General features: G+C 44.3%; 1 protein-coding gene across 1 annotated transcript in view; it reads right to left on the bottom strand.

Annotated features, from left to right (window-relative positions):
- LOC138551309 (T-cell surface antigen CD2-like) overlaps positions 1 to 22,923 on the bottom strand; it is a 186,571-nt gene extending 163,648 nt beyond the window's left edge. Inside the window, exon 1 of the mRNA XM_069642476.1 lies at positions 22,572 to 22,923. Within this exon, the coding sequence (XP_069498577.1) occupies positions 22,572 to 22,647 (76 nt within the window). The 5' untranslated portion in view covers positions 22,648 to 22,923. The remainder of the gene's footprint in view (positions 1 to 22,571) is intronic.
- Positions 22,924 to 25,370: the final 2,447 nt, after the last annotated feature.

Here is a 25,370-nt window from a genome sequence, read left to right as displayed (position 1 = left end):
ACAACCTACTCCAAGACGAGGACGAGCTCCCATAGAGAATACACCAACACAATCCACTACTGGATTAATGGAGGTAACCTTAAATATGTTAAGCACAACAATTAAAAGCTCTTTGAATCGCTAGAGACAAAGTTAAATGCACAATCAATCCAAATTCAAAGATTAGTTGAATGGATGGACAACAACTCTGGAACCTTTACTTCTACAAACCCAGCTATTCAATCAAGCGCCAAATCTTCGTTGAATGTTCAGTTTTCACAAGACAGAGTACAGGAGTCAACCCAATCTGCTTCAACCCAATATGCTTTACCAATCTTTACGCACATAATCTGTCTGGTAGAGGGCAGTGAGGATGCAGTAACCGTACTAGACTCTTCATGGATCAGTCTAGATAAAGAACCAATTGTCATATCACTACCATAGAATAAAGAAAATTATGTGTTCCAGCAACATCTGCCTGCTAAGAGTCGTCCAAGACACTTAATGTCAAAGCCATACCAGAACATCCCAAAGGCAAAGACAAATGTGAAAGGTAAAGCTAGTATATTGGTAGTAGAATCTACACAACCAGCACTAGTACTTAATCAATCCGATGCAATTTGAAAACTGACCACATCAGAGAATGATATCTTGCTAAATTCCAAGAACAGACCTGAGCCTAAAGAGCCATCAACGGCAAACATTTTGTCCCCAGCACATCCGCCATTGGACCAGCTAGTAGAAATGGTTGACAATGTAGCCAACGAATTACCGAATGATCCAAAAACAAATGTACCACCACCTCAAACAAGGAGCACACAACGAGTAATATCTACCACTAATATTTTGACATCATCTCAAAGTCCAAGCATACAGGTAATACCTCCTCAGGCACTGAGTCTGCAAGTAATAACTCCTGCGATTAATACACTGGCAGGTTCACAAGCACAACTAACAGTAGATGATCCAGTTCAACAAATTAAAATAGCTGTTGATGCCTACTTGCGACAACGATTAATGGAGGTTCCACTATCAATTTACTCTCAATGCACATCTGTGGGAAAATTGCAAGCAAGTAGTGAAGGGGATCAGAGACATTTTCCGACACAAACGACATATGAACTACTGCACAAGTCATCAGCAATTACAGCAACAACCCAACTTGAAGAGGACCACTAATTACACAAATACAGCTGGAGATCCTAACAAATTGAATATGATGGGGAAAAGAAACACAGGAGAATTCAAGACGAGATGACACTTTGAAAATTCTCAAGAATGAACAAAAAATAAGAAACTTTGAAAACCATCACACTCTGATACTTAAATGTCAAGAATTTCCACACGCAAAGGATGACCTGTGCAGAAGCAGTATTTTAAATATTTTCAATGAAGTACATCAATTAGAAGATGTTTCATCTGCTGATTTTGATCAGGTCGAATTTCTCTGCGATAACAATCTATCAGTGGTACGTTTATGGATCAAATCAGGCTTAGTGATGAACAAAATTTGGAAGGCTAAGATGATCCTGTTTGAAATGGGCTTCCTATTAGCCCAGGATCTGGAACGTTTAGGACAGCAGCCCAATGAACACAGATTTGAGGAAAATCAGATCCAACCAAAACAAAAGATTCAACAAAACTACAATTGCGCGTTCTGTGATCACTCCCAACAATTATAACCATTACTAGATGTACACAAATCCACTGCCACTCTACTAAGCTGGAACACTAGAGGGAATAGTCACCTGCAATCAATCCCAAACAAAGATCTCAATTAATTTGACATTATAGCACTCCAGGAAACATGGATGACAAATCCACCAATATGGGATGACCATGAAATCTCCTTGATACCAGCAATACCTGCAACTAATGATAGACCTATGGCGGGACTACTAGTAGCAGTTAAAATAAGTGCAGGATGTGTGCTACAACCTTGGATGTCACCAAACAAGTTCTTACAGCTGGCTAAAATCTCAAATGGAAAGCAAGATCTGGCATTGATCAATCTGTATAAAAACCCAGCAGCAATTGCTGATAATGTTTTCTACAAAGAACTGTCCACCTTAATGGAAACAATAACCAAAACAGATAACATCATGTCAACGATAATAGTGTGTGATTTCAACCTTAAAAGCATGAATACTGCTAAAAAGACTGACTTTTAAGGTATCAAATATTTGAAAAACTTTATGGAAGATAGATGTTACTGAATGACTAATGGTTCATTGCCCGAAGATATTCCGCCCCAACCAACATGGGAGAGAGGAAAATCGAAAAGCATCATCGACTACATATTCCTCTCAGAAAATCTTTTTATGCGAGCGGCACAATTTGAAATTCTAAAAGAGGTTACTAGTGATCACCATGTGCTAACTTTAACTTGGCCTTGGGGTGATCCTCTTATCAATCGACACAAACGGATGCCAAGAAACTTAGTCATCAATAATGCAAAAACTTTTTTCTGGTGGCCACCTGACAAACTACAATTGCTGATAGCGGCCATACAAAATCATCAAGCTAACATAGGCTGCGAGTCCTATGTAGGCACACTAGATCCATTTAGAACCAAGAAACAAATTAATCTGCAAAATGCCCAAACAAAGACCAATTGCCACACCTATGATCCCCAACTTCAACAAATGAAAATAAACAAGAGGAAGGCACTGAGAGCGGTCAAAAGATCAACCACATCAACATATCTATCGCCCCGAAAAAACGGAGGCGGAAGCCGGCCCTAGCAGCCTAAGGCCCGTGAGCCAAAGGCCCCTCCTGTCTGCCCCTCAGCCCACTCTTTATCCGGGCAGGAGCCCTGCAGGAGCCCTGCACCTTCATCTCGCCATCTCGCGCCGAGGCCCGACGTCGCTCCCACGCTGCCGGAGCAGCTGGGACACAAACTCCCATCTCCCCGACTTGCCTGAATTGCAACTGGCACTACTGAGTGCCTGCACCTGCTTGCATTGTGCACCTCTGCACCTTTTTGCACGAAATATCTGCCGTAGCAGCCCGAGGATATCGGCAACAAGATGGCCGCCACGAGGATCGTCATCACGACGCTCATCTCGGTTGCCTAGCAACCACATCAACATATCTATCGCCCCAAAAAACCAGAGGCGGAAGCCGGCACTAGCAGCCTAAGGCCCGTGAGCCAAAGGCCCCTCCTGTCTGCCCCTGTCCGCTACGGCGCTGGACACTGCTCTGCAGCAGCACCCTATCGTCACGCCTTTCGTACCATTGTTGAACAGAACACGTATGGAACTTGATCGCATAACAAGAAAGGCGGTAAGACACTTTGCTACACTAACCTACTTGTACCTAATATGGTAGAAGTCACCTTGTTGTCGCTCCTCTTGCCCAGACTGTTTACTAAGGTCCCTCACCTCTCTTCGCTTGGAGCGTACTCACCAATTTAGTATCACTTGTTTATTGTCTATTAACATTACGATTCAATGCCTCTTCTAAAGGCTCTTATTTACGCTCAACAGTCTCCCTGTGCAGTATTCGCATAGCGTATGTCGCTATCCCAATCACTCACCACTTGCTGTACTCACCCAGTTAGACTAGCTGAACCTCTGCCCTTGAGTCATTGAGTCATTGATTGCATTTTGCACATGTACTTCCTTGCCAGACTAGCTGAACCTCTGCCTTTGAGTCACTGAGTCATTGATTGCATTTTGCACATGTACTTCCTTGCCAGACTAGCTGAACCTCTGCCTTTGAGTCATTGAGTCATTGATTGCATTTTGCACATGTACTTCCTTGCCAGACTAGCTGAACCTCTGCCTTTGAGTCATTGAGTCATTGATTGCATTTTGCACATGTACTTCCTTGCCAGACTAGCTGAACCTCTGCCTTTGAGTCACTGAGTCATTGACGGTCAGGACACGGATCACGACATGCAGCCACTGCCATCCGCTAGCCACCCTACTCTCGCCACCTTCATAGGGTTCATCATTGCCACATTGCTTTGTCCCCCCACTCCTAGCACTGCTAAGACCAGCCCGCGTCACTCCACCCCCTTATCTCCCACAATGCCCATTAGTAATCCATACCTCAATGACCCTGCCCTATGGCTCCAACACTTTGCCACCAAACCTACACCCAATCAACCGTGCACGCTCCAAGTCAGGAATCTCAGACTGGGATCCAGATTGCCTCGCGCCCCTCGTGCCTCCGGCACTCAGCACACACATAACACCACTACCACACAGAAGCCACCATCATCCCACAGCCAAAGAACTCAAGATTGCCCTCATCAACGCTAGATCTATTACCGCCCACGCGTTGGACATCTCTGACCTTATCACCACTCAAAACCTCGATTTTATAGCCATTACCGAAACCTGGCTACACGCAGCCTCCGGCCCACTCCTTGCACTTGCTATCCCCAATGGGTACTCTATCATTAGAGCTGACCGTCAAACAACATCCAAAGGGGGCGGTGTCGCATTTATACATAGAAATAACATTAGACTCAGAATTATCCCCAACACTGAGCTTAGTTCCGCAGAATCCCTTTCAGTGAAACTCACTCCATCTCCAACTAACACTGCCACCCTCCACCTTATCTATAGACCTCCAGGACCACTTGGCGCCTTCATAGATGAGATCACAGCCATCCTTACCGTCAATACCAAACCAAACTCTCAGGTATTGCTTCTAGGTGACCTTAACCTGGGCCTTCTCGACACCAAGGATCACTTAGCCTCCGAAGTAGCCACTACACTAGCTAATTTAGGCTTCCATCAACGCATTGACGAACCTACCCATATTAAGGGAAGGACCTTTGATTGGATTACTGACCTTAACTGCAACACATCCATAAGCTTCAACCACGCTTGTGCCTGGTCTGACCACCACATCATCATCTTCCACTTACCAGCGACCATCCCTCACACCACTCCTATGATAGCTCCAGCCATTCCCACAAGGAATAAAAAAGACATCAACAAGGATAAACTCCTCCCCCTCATCCTTCCCATCCTGAATAAATGCGTGTCCCAACATAACGACCCCACAGTCCTAGTAGACACCTTCAATCAAACACTGCTGAAAGCCATTGACAATATAGCACCGCTCAAATTACGGAAAGCCAAACAACAAGCCGACTTGAACTCCTGGTTCACCCCGCAGCTAAGAACTTTACGCAAAGAAAAGCGCAAGGCTGAATCACTTTGGAAGAGCCACCCATGTGACTCTAACAAAGATCGCCTCATGATCACCACCCACAACTACAAGGAAGCAATCCTACAAGCCAAAAAGGACACCTATAACCAACGCATCGTACAAGCGGAATCCAATACTAAGGAGCTATTTAAAATCCTTAAAGAATTGGAATCCCCATCCCCTGCACCTGACACCTGCACTAAAGACAGTAACTGGTGCAACAACATCCAAAACGCTCTCCTTAACAAAATCACCACCTTGCAATCTAAAATTAATGCCAAACAAACCACCCTACTCACCAACCCCCCAACTAAACTGTCCCACACTCCGATGGCCTCATTTACTCACTCCCCTTTTAGCTTCACCCCACTCACCATCCTTGAGGTCGAAAACATCATTCGCAATTTAAAACTCTCTAACTGCCAAGGTGACTCCTGCCCACCACCTATCATCAAGGAAGCAGCACATGACCTCGCTCCTTTCATAACCACCTTCATTAACTCCTCATTCCGAACGGGTACGATACCCAACAACTTAAAGGACGTGTGGGTTATCCCTCTCCTAAAAAAAACGACTCTAGACCCTGAAACACCAACTAACTACAGACCAATCACCACCGTACCGTTCCTTCTCAAAATACTGGACAGAGCAGCTTACCTGCAGATTCAGAACTACTTAGAAACCAATAACCTCCTCGGATCAAGAAAATCTGGCTTCAGACCTATGCACGGGACCAAAACAGCTTTACTTGATCTCAAAACTCAAATTGAGGACCTTGAAGATAACGGTAAACTGGCCCTTCTACTATTACTGGACTTATCAGCTGCCTTTGATTTGGTCAATCACCAAATACTATGTCGCCACCTGAAGTCAGCAGCCCATTTCTCTGACAATGCATCCAACTGGATCAGGTCATTCCTTGACAACAGACACATGAGAGTTTTCTCCCCTCCTGCATCGGCCGATCCCACACCAGTCCCTTGTGGGTTCCCGCAAGGGTCCCGTGTTTCCCCAACTCTTTACAATGTTTTCACCAAACCTCTATATGATGTGCTTGACTATCTGGGTGTCACCTACACGAATTACGCTGATAACACCCAGATACTCATACCCATCACTGGTGACTACATTGCTGATTCTAAAGCCCTTAATGACATCTACCTTGTCATACAAGCCTGGATGGCCCAGCATGAAGTGTGCCTCAACAATGACAAGACTGAGCTTCTCATCTTAGGCACGCAACAGAGACTCAACAAATGGAGTCACCTGTTTGGCTCCTTTAACATTGATGGCAATCTGATTAAAGTATCTAAAGACACCAAAACTTTGGGTATACACCTGGACGCCTCCTTGACGCTCACCAGACAAACCAATGCAGTGGCCGCTGCATCGGCATACACCTGCAAATTGATCTCAGCCTGTCGCCCTTTCCTTACTGCCCAGAATTGCATTACCCTGGCCAGGACCCTGGTCATGTCCAAATTGGACTACTGCAATGCACTGTACCAGGGCACTAACCAGGGAAATCTTAACAAACTTCAGACGATCCAAAACAATGCCATTAGAGCAGCCCTCAACATCCCCCGATCTGCCCACATTTCAGAAACCAGGAAGCACCTCAACTGGCTCTCAGTCGCCCAAAGAATCTCCTTGAAAGCACTGGCCCTCACATACAAATGTGTTAACCACCAGGCCCCCTAATACTTAGCCTTGCGATTCACGCAATATACTCCAGCACGAACACTCAGATCTGCACAAACCCTAGGTCTTGCGGTCCCTAGATTCAAGCTTCATTCTGCTGGTGGCACTAGATTCCCAGTCCTGTCAGCCAAGCTATGGAACACTGTACCACTCACGATCAGAACGCTACCCACTTTTAACCAATTCCAACACAAGCCAAGCTTTGGTTAGCTACATCCCATTAACAACCACTCTTCTGTCTGAACGGGCCATCTGGGACCTAGCTTTGTTCGCTGCCATGATTTGTAATGTCAGTTGTACATCTATGTTGTGTAACATCAATTGTACATCTATGATGTGTAACGTCAACTGTATACTCTGTTTGCAATCTGCTGGGACCACTGTCTACGACAGGCCCCACCCGTAATGTAATGTACTACTACCTGTAATGTAATATTCCACTAAGATATGTGCCTGGTTGCCCCTGGGCCTGGTCCGCGCTATACAAATAAAACAAATACAAATACAAGATTGCTGATTGTGGAAAGAAAAAAAAAAACTAGACAATCCATCAAATGTAAATATAAGAATTGGACTTGTTCGTATAAGGCAAACATGTTCCAAAAGGACAGTGGAACATTCATGTCTTCCATTGCGGGGAAGAACAGCTCACAAATCTGGTTGCTTTTGAATGAAAGATCTGGTCAAAAGCAAGAAGACTCGCGACCGAATGGTGTTTCTGAACTTAACTGGATAACACATTTTTCCACACTACATGGATGAAAAATTCAAAACTTACAACTATATTATACAACCAGATTAAGCATGGAAGTTACTCTGCTCACAAGAGATCATTGAAGAATTCAGTACCAAATCCTCAAGTTCCAGGGCAGTAGGCCCTGATGGCCTGACAAACTTTTTGTTAAAAGAACATCCTAAGCAATGGGCCATCATATTGAATGCTATTTTCCAACATATTCTACAAATTCAAAAGATCCCAGACTCATTGCAAACATCCTTGATAATTCCCATCTTCAAAAAGGGTGACCGAGGATTGCCTTCTAATTACTGCCCCATCGCTCTCCTCGACACGCCAGGTAAAATCTTTGCACGCTGGGTGTTGCTTGACTTTAATCAATGGATGGATGAGTTCAAACAACGGGACCCGAATCAAACGGGTTTTGTTGCAGGTATCGGAATGGCAGTAAACCTTCTCACTCTGAATGCACTGAAAAAACAAGCACACAATACAAAAGTTCCAATCTATTTTGCCTTTATCGACTTGAAGGCTGCCTTTGACTGAGTGTCGAGGGTTAAATTAATAGACAAACTTATTGAAGCACATTGTCCATCAAGCTTGGTAGATATTATTTATCAGCTACATTCTTGTACATCAGTTCAAATGAGACTTTCTATGGCTGGCCTTCTATCATCAGCAATATACACTGCAAGAGGGCTGAAGCAAGGCTGCACACTTGCTGCAGCCCTCTTTAACTTCGTCATCCATAATGTAAGATTCTCTTTTATGAACATTGTCTCCGATTCACCTAAAATGAACAATGTCATGGTACATGCTCTCTGGTACGCTGACGATCTAGTCTTAATTTCTAAAACTCCATCCGGGCTTCAGCAATTAATCTCTGCACTGTCCCAGTACTTTGATGAAAATGAACTTGTTATTAACATAGAGAAATCTCAGGTAGTTATGTATGCACCTAAATATACAGCAAGGAACAAAATGGAGCGGAAGTTAAAAATGTTAATCTTGCAATTGTGTCGAACTATATCTACTTGGGTCTGGCTTTCGATGGCCATCCTTGCATAATCACAGTCTGTTGCCCTGAGTTACCTGGGGGCAACCAGACGTGGACTCCCTGCTCACTGTGCTCAGAGAGGCACATCTTCACCTCACTGATGAGGCCCAAATAGGCTGAACCACATGTATGGCATTGGTGTTGGTACTCTTGTTCAGAGAGGAATTGCCATAGCATTTTGGTGCTGGACTGCCCACGTGGGCGGGACAAAGACTGATATACAAATGGATATTTCCCATCTGTGAAAGGTACAGTGAGCAAAATGCATGTGCTGCAAACTCTCATCTCAGAACAGGTTATCATGCTATGTTCTTTCTGGAGAGGAGCGCCTGCTACCTTTTTTGAAACAATCACAAATGACAATCATTTTTTTAAAATTTGTTATTTTTATTTAAAATGATATAGTTTATACGTAAACTTTTAATTTCAATTGCATAAGACCTTTTGCATTATTTACATATTAGAACACTATGACATATCCTCTGAAAAGCAACAGGGGCCAAGAGACACAAAAAATTACTTTAGGCAATTTGTGTAAGCTCCAAGATATTGTCCAGGAATTGTACAACTGTGTATAACAGCTTATTGTTTTTGCCTTGGAGGAGTTTTAGCCATCTTGAATCGCCTTGTTCTTGTTGTTCTGAGATCTTGAATAGTTCTCCAAAGAGGGTTTTCTTGTCCGCTAGTGCAGGGCATATCATGATTAAATGCATGAGAGACTCTGTTATTTCTTTATTCTTACAAAAGCGGCAAAGGTTTTCCTCCTTTGTTATATTTCGAATTTGAGATAGTCTTTGTCTAGTAGGGAGGATGTTTAGTCGTAGTTTCATGAAGATGGTTCGAATGACTGGATCTGGAAAAAGTTCCAAATAATGTGGGAGTTCATTCAGTGCTCGTATGTCAATTGGGCATTGTAAGTTCATTGAGTATACTGCCTTTTCTGCTATTGTTCTAGACCAATCATTGCGCTGAAGTTTGATCTTTGCAACCTGTGGTCGGTTTATCAACATTTCCTTCGTAATTTCTTCTTTTGTCAGTTGGTTAAGCAGCTCATTCTTCCGTGCTTTCAAGCTGGTATTATGCATTGCTTGTGGGGTTATTTTAAGTATCTGCAGCGCTGGAACTGTGTCTTCATTTATGATCTTACGAAGGAGATCAAACTGCTTCCAGTGTACTATTGAGGCAAGTGAATGTAGGGCTACCTCAAAACGTATTTTGGGCATCGGGTAGTTCCTTGGAAGCTGGAAGATTTTGTGCCAGAACAATGCCTCTAGCTTTTGCCATTTTATTTTATTGGCAATAATCATGGCATCGCTGCCATAAGTGATGATCGGAATTACCTTTTGGCGGTAAAACACTATGATCGGTTTTGCAGAGAACATCCCATAGCGTCTATGCAGCATCACGCCTTGCCGTGCCAGCAGTTGGATTTTTCCCTCAAGACTGGTCACCCAGGCTGTTTCTTCCTTTTGTTGGTTTAATAATACACCAAGATATTTGAACGAGGTAACCGTGTTCAGCACTTTGGTGTCCAGTGTGAAATTTGGTCTGTTTTGGCAAGACGACTTATGATAATTGGTTAATCCCATGATTTTGTTTTTTTTAATATTTATCTGAAGTTCGTTATTGGTCATGTATGATTCTGTCATACGTAAATTCTCCTGTAGTCCAGATGGAGTTTTATCAAGGAGTACGATGTCGTCAGCATACATCAAGTATGGAATCGGAATTGAATTTATCTTTGGTGGATTGAGATTTGCAGTGTCGATGTTCAGGGAGTAATCAACAGTATACAGATTATACAGGGTCGCTGCTAAAGGGCATCCCTGTTTTAGGCAGTTCCAGGTTCTTATCGCCTCCGTAGTTGTACCTTATTTTGTTAATCTAATCGAAACTGTCGTGTTGGAATATAATAGTTTGATAGATTCGCTAACTTCCAGTGGGCAATTCCATTTAGCAAGTTGTTCCACAGGATGGACCTGTTTATGGCATCGAAGGCCATATGTAAGTCTATAAACGCTGCCTAAAAGGGCATGTTGTTTCTTATGGCTTCGTGTTTTAACAAGTTTAAAATTAGAAGGTTTACATTAGTTCCTATGTTCGGGGTAAAGCCGGTTTGTCGACTGTCCAAACGGTTAGAAGCTTTCGCCCATATGGTCAATTTTCATGGCAGATATGATGCAAACAATTTTCCCAATGGATCTAGCATGTCAATAGGTCTGAAGTTGGCCGGATTGTCTCTGTCGCCCTGTTTATAAATTGGAATCAGTACCGCTTTGGTCCAAGTAGTTGGTAGTAACTTGACTATATTTATTAGTGTTAATATGAGATCCATTAGGTTCGCCCAGGTCTCCGGATCACGCTTCAAGACAGCATTAGATAACCCATCAGGTCTGGGTGCTCTGGAAGAATTTAGTTTGCCAATCATTTCTGCAAATATATGCTTTTCCCAGGAAATGGTCCATTGATTTGAGATTGTCGCTATCTTAATATGTTCGTCACTATTCCGCGATTTATAGAGATTAGAAAAATGTGCGATCCAATTCTTTTGAGTGACATTAGATACCATCGCTTGTTCCTGCTGGGGATTGTTATTTAGCAGATCCCATAGAGATCTCAAGTTCTTATTTCTGAGTGTTTGCAACATAGCTTCGCCATCCGTTTTCTGCATGGCCATCGCGTTCGATTTGTTCCAATTTCTGTATGCTTGTTTTGCTTTCCGGATATTTTCCAGGTTTCTCGGGTTTGGATCTTTTCTCCATTTAAGCAGGTTTTGCCGCAACAATTTTCTTTTTTTACTATTTCTTGGTTGTAGTAATGTTGGTAGATTGATTTCCCTTTGGGAGGTTTGTTTTTTTGGAAAGGGAGAAGGACCCAATCATAATTTAATTTCTGATCATCTGGGAGTGGCGTTTGTTGGAAAACCTGCGGAATGGTGGCTAACAGATCTTTGCTGATTCTTAACCTGGTGTTCCCGCCCACAATAACTATCCGGGGAGCTGGAGGCCAGGGCGCGGGCTCTTCCTCTCCTGCAACTGCTATCGAGAGGATCGAGTGATCACCCTGATTAGTAGATATTATTTGGAATTCCAATAATATGCTGGTTATGGCTGGTGATAAATATATGTAGTCGATGATGGTTGTAGAATGTCGACCAGTCCAAGTCGGACAATCAGTAAAACAAGCTTCTGCTATATCTCAGACTAAACTAATCTTGTATAAATGTGTTACATTTTCTATCTGGCCAGCAAACATCTTCTGGTACCAAATAATTACTCCTACACTGTAATATGGGTTAGAAGCAACTACCATTATGAAAAGCAACTTTTTGAACAAACTTGAGGCCAAATATTGGCGTGCAATTCTAAATGTCCCACAGTGCATTCGGGATCTTGGTTGAGATACGAGTTAGGACTCACCTCTCTGCAAGCCAAATATCAATGGTAACTTTGTGCCCTATTTTGCAAATGTCTGACCTATTCCAAGTTTGACTCCCTACTAACAATACTTGCCAACTATATGTTCACTTCTAAACATCACTTTGTGCAAGGGTGGTATAACTATGTTGTGGAAATAATGGCAACTGCTGACATTAACCTGGAAACTTTGATCAATGAGCCAAACAAAGCTAAAAATAAAAGATATTCCACAAGATTGGATTAACACACGATCGACTTGCTTAACCTATGAACATTTTGACCAGCGTCTTTTTGGTGAACAGAAAATGAGGTCCATTGAACCATACTTGTGTAAGGCCCCAAATCCCCAAATACTGTCTGCTATATTGAGGTTATGATTGAGTTTATGGCCAACCCGTGACCTAATGGCCCAAAGGAAACTGATCAGTCACAATGAGTTTTTTTGCGGATTCTGTGTTAATGTACCACACAAAGAAACATTAGAACATCTGATCACAGATTGCATAGAACTATCTGTGGAGAGAAACAAATTCTTTGCCAAAAACATGGTCACAATTGCAAGCATCCCACCAGAACTCAGGTGGGCTACAATAGTCGCAACACCCAACATGAGCATACGGATAGCAACAACTTACTTTCTTAATGCTTTGCAACTTCCAGATGGACATAAATGTTGCTGATCTGTTATTAATTTAGAATTTGAAAAATCGTATTAGACTTGAAAATCTAGCCATACAACTAAGCTTCTAAAAGTCTTTGCTTGATTTGCCATGTTGTATATTTTTATGTTCCTTTGCTGATATGTTGTTGCTTCTTCATCTTCATGTCTTTAATTACGTTTTCTAACCATTATTTTTCAAGTATGTTCACAAATATGCTTGCACATGTTATTTGTCTGAAATCATGTTTTGGTTGTTTGAAACCTTGTTCTAAATTTGGATCTAACTCATCTTTGTAAATAATGAATTAATCATTAAATATATTTTATGAATTTGATATAAAAAATATTGTAAAGTTGAGAAATCAGCTAAATCAATAAAATAAATCTCTAGTGCCAGTGACTTTTGCAATACATCAAAGTCTATTGATTCAGAGGGCCTGATTTATCAAAAACAAATCACAAAGTTATGTTCCTCTTATAAGTACTCAATTCAGGTGATTCCACCTGGATCCCCCTCAGCCGAGCTCAGATCCATTTTTATACCACAATTGTTACTTTAAATCCTCCTCTTATGGGCTCAGATCCCCTTATCCAAAATTCAGAGAAATGTATTTCTCGGGTGACTCACGGTTCACCTGGATCCCCTGGTTCACCTCAGATCCTTCTTCCTCTTACACAATTAGTCTCCCTCTTAAACAATTAGCCTCCCTCTGCTGGACTCAGACCAATTGCAGTTCGTATTAGCTATTGAATACTGTTGAATGTGCACAGGGTTTAGCTTGACCCATTGCCGGACCACTTTTATTTCAAATTCACAATTTACATTTGCCACCTCACAGTTGGATACCTAACATAGACCTTCCAATAAGCGACAATGTGGTGCCAGACCACTCTGTCTATGGAATCTATCTTGGCTTCAAAAGTTTAGTCACTCCTTCGATGTTAAATTACATTTGCGTCGCTCATTACATACGCTTCACACATTGCTCTCTTCAGATTTCTTCATACAATGTTGATGCTTGCAACCTTGTTTCTAACACAGACTGGCCTGCTATCCTTCTCCCAGGCTCACTGGATCTGCTGACTTTACTGGCGCTGCTCTGTTGTAGGAGCCAAGGACAGTACCACAGTGGGAAACAGTCCTCCCTGCCTTGGTACCTCCGACACACAATGCACATTTCTTCAGATTTAATTCCAGTTCTTAAGTTTTGTATTCTCAAAAGCTCATGAAAGTAGCATTTTTTCTCCAAAAAGGTCAAAGACACTTCTTTCCTTGCAACCCTCCCTGGTATTGCCATCTTTCTCCTCGCATTAATCTGGCATCTTGGAACTGCTGCTTCCTCATGTGTTTTGCATTTCTCAGAACGTGCTTTTGTGCTCTGCCTTTTATCCATGTGTGGGGAAGTGTGATGAAGGAAGTCATGTTTGTGTAATTATCAGTAATTGCCTGACTCTGCCTGACCATTGTGTTGGGACATGTCAGGTATACGGCTCGGGTGTTAGTCCATTTTCTCTCACAGTGAGCTGCCCATGAGAAAGTGTTTGTGTCATAAATGGGGTGGGGGTGAGTTAAAAGTATCCTACCTGGTAGGATAGAGAAAAGGTGTTACAGGGAAGGGGATGCCACGTCTCACCATCCAGTGTCCCACTCCATTTCCTCGAAGACCCCTCACCCAGGTGATCCTCCCGGACTGGTCCACCCCCAGGAACTGGATCAAAAAGCGATGGCCGCATCCTGGCCACTTGGATGACAGATCCCTGGGGACTGCGGTCCCTTTGCTTCAGATTGTGGATATGCAGCGGAGAGCACTTAAAGATGAAAAGGAGCTATGGGCAAAGAGGTGATGTGCCTATTGCCCATAGATTTGCTGTGGAGACAGGAGTTTTTGGGGAGGCCAGTGATGCCTGTTGAGCTGCTTCATGCTGCTCTGTATTAACTACATTACCCGTCGCACACTTTTCTGTGACAAATCGCAGAAGAGCTCTAGGAGGAATGGATTATACCAAATCTCTGGGAACATATGAGCACTGTTGTAGGGACTTGTATAGTTTGCAGTGAATTAAATCCTGGAAACACCATGAAGACGGTAAGAGAAGTGTTGCCCCGGCCTTCAGGCCATTTCGGGAGCTCCATATTGATTTTGTAGATATGGTACAAAGGTGTAATCATTTTCGATACCTTATTGTAGTAGTCTGCCCATTTTCCCAATGGTTTGTAGTTTGTTCTGTGTACACCCTGATGCTACCTCAGCAGCAAAATTCTTGGTGAGGGAGGTATTTCGAAGGTGGGGAATTTGTGAGGTCCTAAATTCTGATAATGAGATCCACTTCTTTAATGTCTTGTTTTCAGAAATCACTTCGCTATTGGGGATCAATCACACATTGTGGTCTGTGTACCACCATCAGGCCAAAGGCATTGTGGAACATGTGAATGTAGTTCTTAAAATTGGTTTGTCAAAATTGTGTAGTGATTTAAGGAAGAACTGGTTGTACTGCTTGCCGTTGGCCTTGTTTTATTTGAGAAATCGGCCAGGAAAGGAGCACCATCTCAGTACACATGAGATTGTGACTTGGCATAGGTTACACACATCACTCTCACATGCATGCACAACATCAGATCCACACAAGTCAGCAGGGATTCTTGGTGAGGAGTTTAGAGAATACCTTAGGGCTTTAACCAAGAGTGTCAGACTTGTATCTTCACAGGTTGTGTTCTTTCATCAACAGTCAATGGGAGAAAACCTCAAGGAACTGAAGATCTACACCAGCCACAGTTGCTCCTTGAGGACCTGATTTACATCTGTTTCTTCATCAGATGCTGAAATGAGCAGCATTTCCATGGGCCACACTGAGTGATTTTCATGACTCCGACTGCTGTGAAGGTGGAGGGCAACAAGAGCTGGATTCACATCAGTGACTTACAAAGAGATTCTGGCGCCTTCCACTGGCACAGGAGCAAGAGCAGGCACACAGTTAAGTATGCCCCAAGGATTCACACTTTGTTCCAGTAGAAAAGAGGGAGAGCGAACGTGAAATAGTGACTGTTATTGTAAATAAAAAGAAGAAACCTTGGATTTAAAATGTATACTTGGATTTTGGATTTTATGTTTTCATTGCTTTTTTTGTTATTTGTTTAGGCGTGACAGACAATGGGCCTCATTACAACCTTGCCGGTCCAGTAACAATGGTAATAACAGTGCCGGTAAGCCACTGTTGTTACCGGACTGGCAAAGTACATGTTTGCGGGAAGAACAGCACCCACTCCCAGATTTTCATGGTAGCACCGGCACTGTTATTGACAGTGTTGGTGCTACCGTCATCCCCATTCCCATTGAGTCCTATGGGACTCAAATGGGACTGGGGATTAAAGATTTTCCCGTGCCTAACTTCTAGGAACACCAGGGTTGTAATCCCCCAGTGTTTCTGTGAAGCCAGGCGCCAGAAAAAATCACAACTCCGGCAGCAGCCTGCTGGTTTTACCGGCACTGCTACCGCCAGAGTTGTAATGAGGCCCAATATGAATTTGAATACTTTTAACTTGTCTAGTAATCCTTCAAATCCTTCATGATTGATGGGAACACTATGAATGTCTCCAAAGAAGTAAAAACCCTGGGTGTCTGCCTGGACTCAGCACTAACCTTAACCAGCAGATTAATGCCACCGCATCTGTAGCAGCATAAATCTCCAAACTCATCAACACTTGCAGACCTTTCCTGACAACAGACAGTTGCATTACACTTGCCAGAGCTCTTATCCTATCAGGATAGACTATTGCAATGCCCTCTACGCAGGTTCATACAATCCCAACATCAAAAAACTTCAGGTGATTCAAAATAATGCTCAAAGAGCAGTTCTTAACGCCCCCCCCCAAAACAAAAACACATCTTTGCAGCCAGAACCTGATAGTGGGCCGGACTGTGTTAGACTCAAAGTTGCAGTGGCAACATTAAGATGATTAAGAGCCAGAGGTCTTTTGTGAACAAACTTGTTACCAGCTGTAGAGTGGTCCAGCGCCACGTGGGTGCCTATTCAAAGGTCTCTGTATGGTACCCCTCTCCTGAATGAGGACAGTATTAAACTGAAACTACAAGTACCAAGAGGCCATAGAGAAGGCCGGCGTCAGGTGTCAAGGTGGTCATACAAGGGTCAAGACAAACCCCTTGTACAAATAGAAAGTCCTTGACACGTTGTAGAAATTGTAAACTGTGGAAATTGTGAACACGACTGAGGAAATTGTGAAACTGGCATTTGCATTGGGCTAAGGGGAACGCCGTACAAACTGTGATATTGGGAAGCATGCACTTGCCATAGAATTACAGAGTGACCCAGCGAGACGTTATATCCCTTTGGAAGCCTCTGTTTGAATTGGCAAGTACTTTGAAAGACTAAAAGGATCAGAGCCCTGCTGTGGGGGATCCTATGATTAATAATAATCACCCCACATGAAGGTTATCAGAAGAAACTGTTTGTTGTTTTGGCATATCAGGCCCTCTAAAGAAAGAGACTTGCATGAGAAGATACTTGAACGCAGAAGGCCCTGATATAGAGAAAAGGAATGGTAAACTCATGCCAGAGAAATCCAGGAATGTGCTGTGCTCAAGATTCTCACCTTGTCCTGTGCTAAAAACATGGGGAAGGGAGACACCAGCCAAAACATCCTGACTATCATTTGGTGAACACTTCTTTCTTTTTTTGTGAAACATTATCTTACTACAGAGTGCTTTAGGGATTACATAGTGTCCCCTGTGTCTAAATACTCATGTGGCAGTCAAATGCCACCCTTTCCTATTGAAATGGCTGGTGGCAGCGGTTTTATAATGAACTACCATGATTTTCCCCGACCACAAACACAGCGGGAGCCATGTTTTTCAATACGGCGCCTGAGACGCCTCTGTAAAAACAGATCCCAGTCTTCTTTTCTCGCTGTTTCTTTTTGGCAAGGTCCTTCTGGTGTTAGTCTCTGTGCACCAAATTAGGTTTGGTCCCTTTGTTCCTATGCCTTTGGTGGGCTTCATGGCTTAAGGCCGCCTCTGGCATCTGAGTGTCTGGGGTGGGCAGGAAGTGAGGGAGGTATCCGAAACTCCCTGTGCTTGGACTGCTAGGAGACCCAAATGTACTCTAGTGTGATTTGCTTGCTGACTGTCCGGCAAGGATAGCCACCCTGCTGGGTGAGTGACACCTAGGCTGGAATCAATGTGAGAAAACTGTTTAAAAGGCAAGTCTTTAGGATTGGAAGGCAGAGTCGAACACTGGAACAAAAGAACCGAAGAAGAGTTGGAAGAAGATGACTACTGCAACTCCTGGACCGTTGGTTTGCCCGGTGAAGCCCTGCCGCAGGTCCAAATCACCACAGCTCCCTTCGATAGAGAAGCTCAATTTACATTTACCTTTACATTTATTTATTTATACCGCCCACAATTGACTCGCAGGCATGATGGCGCAACAAGACATACAACAAAAAAAGTCAAACAATAACGAAGATAAACACAAAAAAGAGCTGATAATGTCAATAATAACGCAGAATAAAGTGCTAGAAAAGAAACAGTTATAGTGACCAAATCATACAGTTCAATTCAAAACAATATTCAACTTTGAAGACTGTTATAAATGGTTGAATCTAGTAATTCTATTTAAAAATGTAGGTAAACTACTCAGTCCACATCCCACCACTATACAATCCATGTTATCCACATTACACCAGTTCTCAATATGGATTCTCCAAATGACTCTAACGTCTGAGTGTCTGATACAGTCAGGAGCCACTTTTATATTAAGCCAGGTTTCTCTACGTTGGTTATTATAATATTTATAGAATCCAGTATAAAGCTCCTTAAAATGGGACCGATGATTTTTGCCATTATTGTTTTTTTAAATTTGTGGATCCCTGTGGCATGTGGAGATCAGTGGTACCATAGGCTTGATGGTTGGAAGGGCACCCTCTGATGGAGCTTCCGGCCCAGGACTAATAGCAGAGGATACTACTTTCATCTGTGAGTTTGTCACTTGATGAGTGGCAACTAGGGGCACTGTTTGAATTCCTTGATGATATCCAGGATGGCCAAGGGGCTTTCCAATCCCATTGCCGTCGTCATTTAAAGGATTTTGAGGGATAAACAGCCAAGATTCAGATACTTTCCGCTCAACTATCATTAAACAGGAATGGAGTTCCTCAAAGCTGTGACATGTCCCAAGGCCCTGCAACAACTGATCCTTATAGACAGATCCTTAGGAAAATCTGTACCACAACCGGAGCTTTCTGGCATTATATTAATTTGCTGTCCACTAGGAGACACAGGTGGGTGGGACAGTTCAGAGAAATGGGGCAGTACAGGAGAAAAACACTGTGAGGGAGAGACAGTGGCTCTGACAACGTTGTTCATATCACTATTGAGATTTTTATTGTTCCATAGCAGCTCTGAAAGAAGACACTGTTCCTTTTGAAGCATCTCTCTTCTCTTAGCACTTAAGGCTAAAACCTCTGAAAAACGCTTGCCACTCCCTTGATATTCCTTCGATTGCAAAGGTGAGTAATATGCAAATTGGACTACCCCTTCAAGGAAGACTTCTTCCTTTGAGTTGGTGGGACCAATCAATTTGTAAACCACCTGGCTACCATTCTTTAGGGTGGTTAGAATTAACCAGGGAGAGGGACACCAGCTTGTGTGCTTGAACTACAGCTACTGTAACTGAAGTGACTCCATTTTGTTTGCGGGAAAATCATGGCGGGTACGTTGTGTAAGTTTCGATGTCAATGCAGATTTTTTTTATTGATCTAAACTGACCTGTATGGGGCACGTACAGTTTCTACATGACACCAGGACATCAAAAAACACAACCGAAATGTGCAAACTTTAAGAGGATCTCGTGGGTACAGCCCAAATTACCCTGGGTGCTATGCTAGACCCTGGCATAGTGGAATATCTGGTGTGTCACTTGAAACACAATGATACAATGAAATACCCATTGATTTGGAAAACTGTGCTGAAAAATCACCAGTTGGTCCAATATGTTTGCAGAATTTTGTCTGGGTGGGCAGCTGACCTCCATCACTAGGTGCAGTTCATTGGCTATTGTAGGGCAAAAGAAACGCAGAAACATTGTTACATGATGTGTGAGATGTATATAGAAGTAATGTTGAAAGAATTGGCAGATATAGCAATGGAAATTTAAAACACACAACATTTGAGCTGAAAAATACAGTGTAATATTTTAATGTTTACCTGAGACAGATACGTCGTTATGTTTAAAGTATGGGCACTGAAGGGGGAGCGCATCAAACATTGATGGGAAGTGCTCAAATCATATTTTAAGAAAAATAGCAGGAAGGAAGGATATGTGTTGGGATGCACTTACAGCGCCCCAGACAGGTAAAAAGGTTCAGGCTGAGAAAAACACATTAGCACAAAGAACAATGTGTAAAGGTTGAGTTTTGCGCGGCAGAAGGTTGTAGTTAGGTTTTGACACCCAGTAGATACCCACACAGAGCGACACAGGAGGAGCAACACATTTATTGATGTTACATTTGCACAAGTCATAGTTAGGGCACCGTTATAGACCCTGTGTTTAGCTGTAGCATATGAAGTTATGTTCTTTAGTGAGGTATGAAAGAGAGCTGGAGTAAGTGGGAGATGGAGTTAGAAAGGTATCGTGGTAAGAGTGAGGTCAGCGTGTCGACATGGCAGGAGTGCTGCCATATTGGATTTGAAGGTCTAGTACACAAAGGGCCTCATGACGAGTTTGGCGGTCTGAAAATAAAGGATCTGGTAGCAACGTACCGGCACCCTTTCCCGACCGCAAACTATAAGTATGGTTGTAGGGGCTTGAACTAGGTCAGGCCTGCCAGTAGTTATGGCCCCTCCCTGCAGGCTTTTTACTGAAGCACTGGCACCGTTACAAATGGTGACGGAACTTCAGGTTTCCCGTTCCTATGGAACTCATTTGGAATGGGAAATAACCTTGCTGCCACACCGGGGTGTCAGGCACTGGTAACAGTGTTACGAGGTTACCGTCAACCTCGTAATGAGGGCCAATGTGTGGAATAAAGGCCTTGCTGTGCAGCAGCAGATCTGTTTAGCTTAGTCTGAAGATAAATCCTTTTTCAATCCCTCATGAAAGAAGCCGAGGTCAGACGCAATTCCGGTGCACAGATACACACTAATTGTATCCAGCTGCAGAGCCTAAAAGAGGTGGAAACAGAATGTTAGCTATGGGAAGGGCCAAAAGGAATGCGCCCTTCGAAGGACAAATTCATGAGAATAGGGCACAAGGTTTTGTGATGCCAATAAGCCAGGCTCGGATTTAGAGCACTACTGCCTTAACCTAAGAAGCGGTCACCCCATTTGAACTACAATTGGACGCAGAGCCAAAGCAAATAAATCCCTGAAATTCAGACTCAAGAGCGCTGCCCTGGCCACGTTATTACTGGACATCTGGGGCTCTAAGGAAAAAAGGGGGGAGCCGTGCCTGGAACGTTCTGTGAGTCGGACAAGAAAGAGAAGAGGTGATGCAAGTAACTTCAGTACAAGGTCGGAAGGACAGCTTGTGTGCGCCGCAGTGTCTGGTATAATGAGAAGGCCCATTGTCTTATCAAAGCAGAGTTGGCCTCACCAGTTTGTTTTGAATGTGTGTGGGTCGGAGCGGTGCACATCACGTGAGGGTCAAAATGTATTAGTGTATCTGTCGACCAATCATATGCCAGGAGTCAATAGTGATGATGTAGTGGGCTGCGTGGAAAGGGGAATGGGTTTAGATGAGGTGTTGGCAATCGGTCTAGGGAATAAAGGGGGGCATTAGCATGTTCGGGGGGCGTAGTTCGGTTCTACGGGACCATTTGAGACCTTTTTGCATGTAATAAAACCTTGTTTTCCCTTGCAAAGCCGTGCGGTGGTTCATTAGCCTGTTGGAGTATTTTAATCACACAGGTTTTGGTTCAAGTCTTTCTTTACCTATAAATCAACACCCCATTGGGAAAACTGCCACTGAACTCTGACCCTGATGCATTAACTATAAATAATGGAATCTTACCCTCTTGCATTTACTGCGAATAACATGCTCTTGCCCCCCTGAATTAACTGGGAATAATGGCATTGTGCCGTGCTGCATGGACTGGGAATAATGAGATCATGCCCTCCTGCCTTAACTGGGAATGGCGTGATATTGCCCTCCAGCTTTAAATGGAATAACAGGATCTTGCCCTGCTGCATTAGTTGGGAAGAATGAGGTCTTGCCCTGCTGCATTAAATTGGCATAATTAGAAGTGCCCCCCTAATGGCCAGTAAAAGAATTTGTAAATACTAACAAGTCTCACAAATGTTTCTGGCTGAAAGTTTTTATCAAATCCATCATTTTCCCCAGTGCAGGGAATGTGCCGGAATAAGATAGAGTGGCCCAGGCCCTGCTGCCTCCACCTGCAGACTGCTCTCAGGAGGCACAGAGGCTCTAGTGTTCTGAAAGAAGTCTGCTCCTTACATTGCACCACACTGCAGGCAAAATTAAGACTCACACACATATATAGGTCCTGCAATTTACAGACATCTCTTTGTTAGGGTGAATATGGTGACCAATGAAAACAGAAGAGTCCATTATTCATTAAAAGGGCTTCTTACTGAATCACTATAAGACATGTTTAAGAATCAAAATTGTGGCTATTATGATGTACCCACAATGCTCTTTGCTTTTATGCAAATCGCTGGGATTGGGTTCTGTCTGTCGGCATCCTGGCCGGGGCCACGCCCCTTGGCCCCGCCCCCTCCTTCTCACTGCCCCACCCCCGCAAAGAGGTGACTGTTTCCTAATTCCATTTCCAGCACTGATTCGCCCCTCATGTTGCCTCTGCTGAACCCCCTTTACCTTGCAGCTGCAGCAGGAAGCACTTGCGTCTCGTTTCCCCCTCTCCAGGCCTGAGCCCCTGGGCTCCATTCCACATGAGCAGAGTGTAATTTCCCGCCTCCTCCGGGATGATGCGGGACAGCGCCAGGATCCCGCCGGGGAAGAGTCGGCAGTCGGGCGTGAGCCTGCACGGAGTGATGCCGCTCGGGTCCCACACTCTAGCCACAGGCCAGGAGTCACTCCTCCTCCACCACTGAAAGCCACACCCCCGAGTGCAGAAGGCCCGGTCCGAGGCTGTGACCCGCAGCAGGGCCCGGCCCCCGGGGGCCACATATACAGCTGTGGTTCCATTACACTCCTCTTCTGCAGAGGAGGGACCTTCAGGAGACACAGAGAGGGAAAGAGAAGGAGAAACACATCAGACGTCACGTGATTACAATCCCTATCCCTGACATGTGCCTGTGCTTGAGCAGCAGCAGAGGAAGACTTCAGGGCTGAACAGAGAATGTTATCATGAATAGCCCCAGGACTGCAGCCGCACACACACATGTGCACACATGGCACTATTTACATGTCACTGGAAGGGTACGGCGAGTAATGGGGGCGCTGAGAGGCTGAAGCCACCCCCATTGCCTGAGCAGCCACAGCTTCCCTCCCTGGCTCCCATCCATGCCTCTGGGCACTGAGGGCCAGCTTCTGAAAGATGCAATTATTAGCTTAATGCCTTGGGTGGCACAGCGCCCCCTGAGGCAGGAGGGTGTATGGCAAGGAGGGAAGCGCAAACAAGAGCGACTCTAGCACAACAATATCCCAAAATCACGAGCATCCATAGCATCATTCATTCATACATCAGTGCTACTTGGCATATACCTGTAATGCTCCCCCTTGAGGCCAGTGGTGGAAGTGCAGAAAAGGAACTAGTGGTACTCTGGAGTGGGATGACTGGGCAGTGGGGTGAAGTGGTGAGGGGCTTAACCTATGGCTTGCCATCCTCATTCATATATCAGTGCTACTTGGCATATATCTGTAATGCTGCCCTTGAGGCCGGTGGTGGAAGTGCAGAAAAGGAGCTAGTGGTACTCTGCATCAATGAAGCAGGGAGCGGGATGGCGGGAGCATGGGGTGATGTGGGGGATGGGCAGGGCGGGGCTTAAACTATGGCTTGCCATCCTCATTCTTACATCAGTGCTACTTGCCATATACCTGTAATGTGCCTCCTTGAGGCCAGTGGTGGAAGTGCAGACAAGGAACTAGTGGTACTCTGCATCAATGAAGCAGGGAGCAGGATGGCAGGAGCAGTGGGAGTGAGGTGGGCAGGGGATTAACCTATGGCTTGCCATCCTCATTCATACATCAGTGCTACCTAGCATCTACCTGTAATGCCCCCCCTTGAGGCCAGTGCTGGAAGTGCAGAAAGGGAACTACGGGTACTCTGCGGCCAAGAAGCAGGGAGTGGGATGGCTGGAGTGATGGAGGAGGCAGGGGAGCGTGAGGGCAAGACGGGGCTTAACCTATCATTTGTCATCTTCATTCATACATCAGTGCTTCTTGACATCTACCTGTAATACTCCCCCTTGAGGCCGGTGATGGAAGTGCAAAAAGAGATCTAGTTGTACTATACAGCCAAGAAGCAGGGAGTTGGATGGCTGGAGTGATGGGGGAGAGGTGGTGGAGCGTGAGGACAGGACGGGGCTTAACCTATGGTTTGACATCTTCATCTGACTCTTCTTGCATTGTGCATAGTAGACATTACCTGGAATAACACAAGCATTGACAAGCCAATAGTTTTGACATTTGTAGTTGTTCATTGCATTTTATATTTAGCATGGAGGGGCAGAGTGAAGAATAACAGCACAGGGAGGAAAAAGGTACAACATGGTTGAATGAAGGGCAGCCCCGAGGTGTGAGGGAAGCAATGTGGGGGGAGGAATAAAAAACATAAAAGACAAACACAGCAAAACCTTTGCCAAAGCTCTCCTAGACCTTCAATTCGACCAGAGAATTGATTCTGCTACTCACACTAAAGGCTGCATACTAGATTGGTTAGTCGACCACAATGGCAAGGTAGATATCAGCTCAAACACGCCTCACCCTTGGACTGGTCACCACCTCATCCACTTCTTCATCTCTACAAATGCAGCCACCAATCAAGACCCTCCCATGCCAGCCACCCTAGCTAGATCTAAAAAACTACTCACCAAAGAGAGTACCTGCCCCCTCCTAGAAGTCTCAGCACTAACATCACCCATCTCTAGTAACCCCGAAGAACTAGTCAATCTCTATAACACCACCATCAAAGAAGTCATAGGGCCTCATTACGACCCTGGCGGTAAGGGGTTTTGCCAGCGTTAGCTGCGCCGACCCCTTACCGCCAATTACGAGGTCCCCTAGCGCCATGGTGCTTTTAACACCTGCTTTTAGCAGGTGTTAAAATCCATGGCGCTAAGGGACCATGGAGTTAATTACGCCACCGTAATTTACGGTGGCGTAATTAACGCCTTCCCCACTCCCATTATGCCCTATGGGGCAAAAATGGGAATGGGGAAGGGTAAATGGGGATTGGGGACTTACCGCCCCGCCTAGGTCGGAATGGGGCGGTAAGTCCGCCAACCACCATGGCGTAAACGTAGTTTACGCCATGGTGGTAAAGTCACGGCCCAGGCGGTAACTTACCGCCTGGGTCGTAATGAGGCCCATAGACACAGTTGCCCCACTAGAGACTAAAAAAGCGAAAAAACTCTTTCACGCCAACTCTTGGTTTGATCAAGACCTACAAGACCTAAAATCACTTAAAAGACAAGCGCTCAAAAAATGGCAATC

Source organism: Ambystoma mexicanum, unplaced genomic scaffold, assembly GCF_040938575.1.
Source record: "Ambystoma mexicanum isolate Mex_15411 unplaced genomic scaffold, UKY_AmexF1_1 Mex_scaf101, whole genome shotgun sequence".
In the NCBI taxonomy this organism is placed as follows: domain Eukaryota; kingdom Metazoa; phylum Chordata; class Amphibia; order Caudata; family Ambystomatidae; genus Ambystoma; species Ambystoma mexicanum.
The sequence above is the reverse complement of the archived record's forward strand: the minus strand, read 5'-3'. Positions and strand labels throughout refer to the sequence as shown.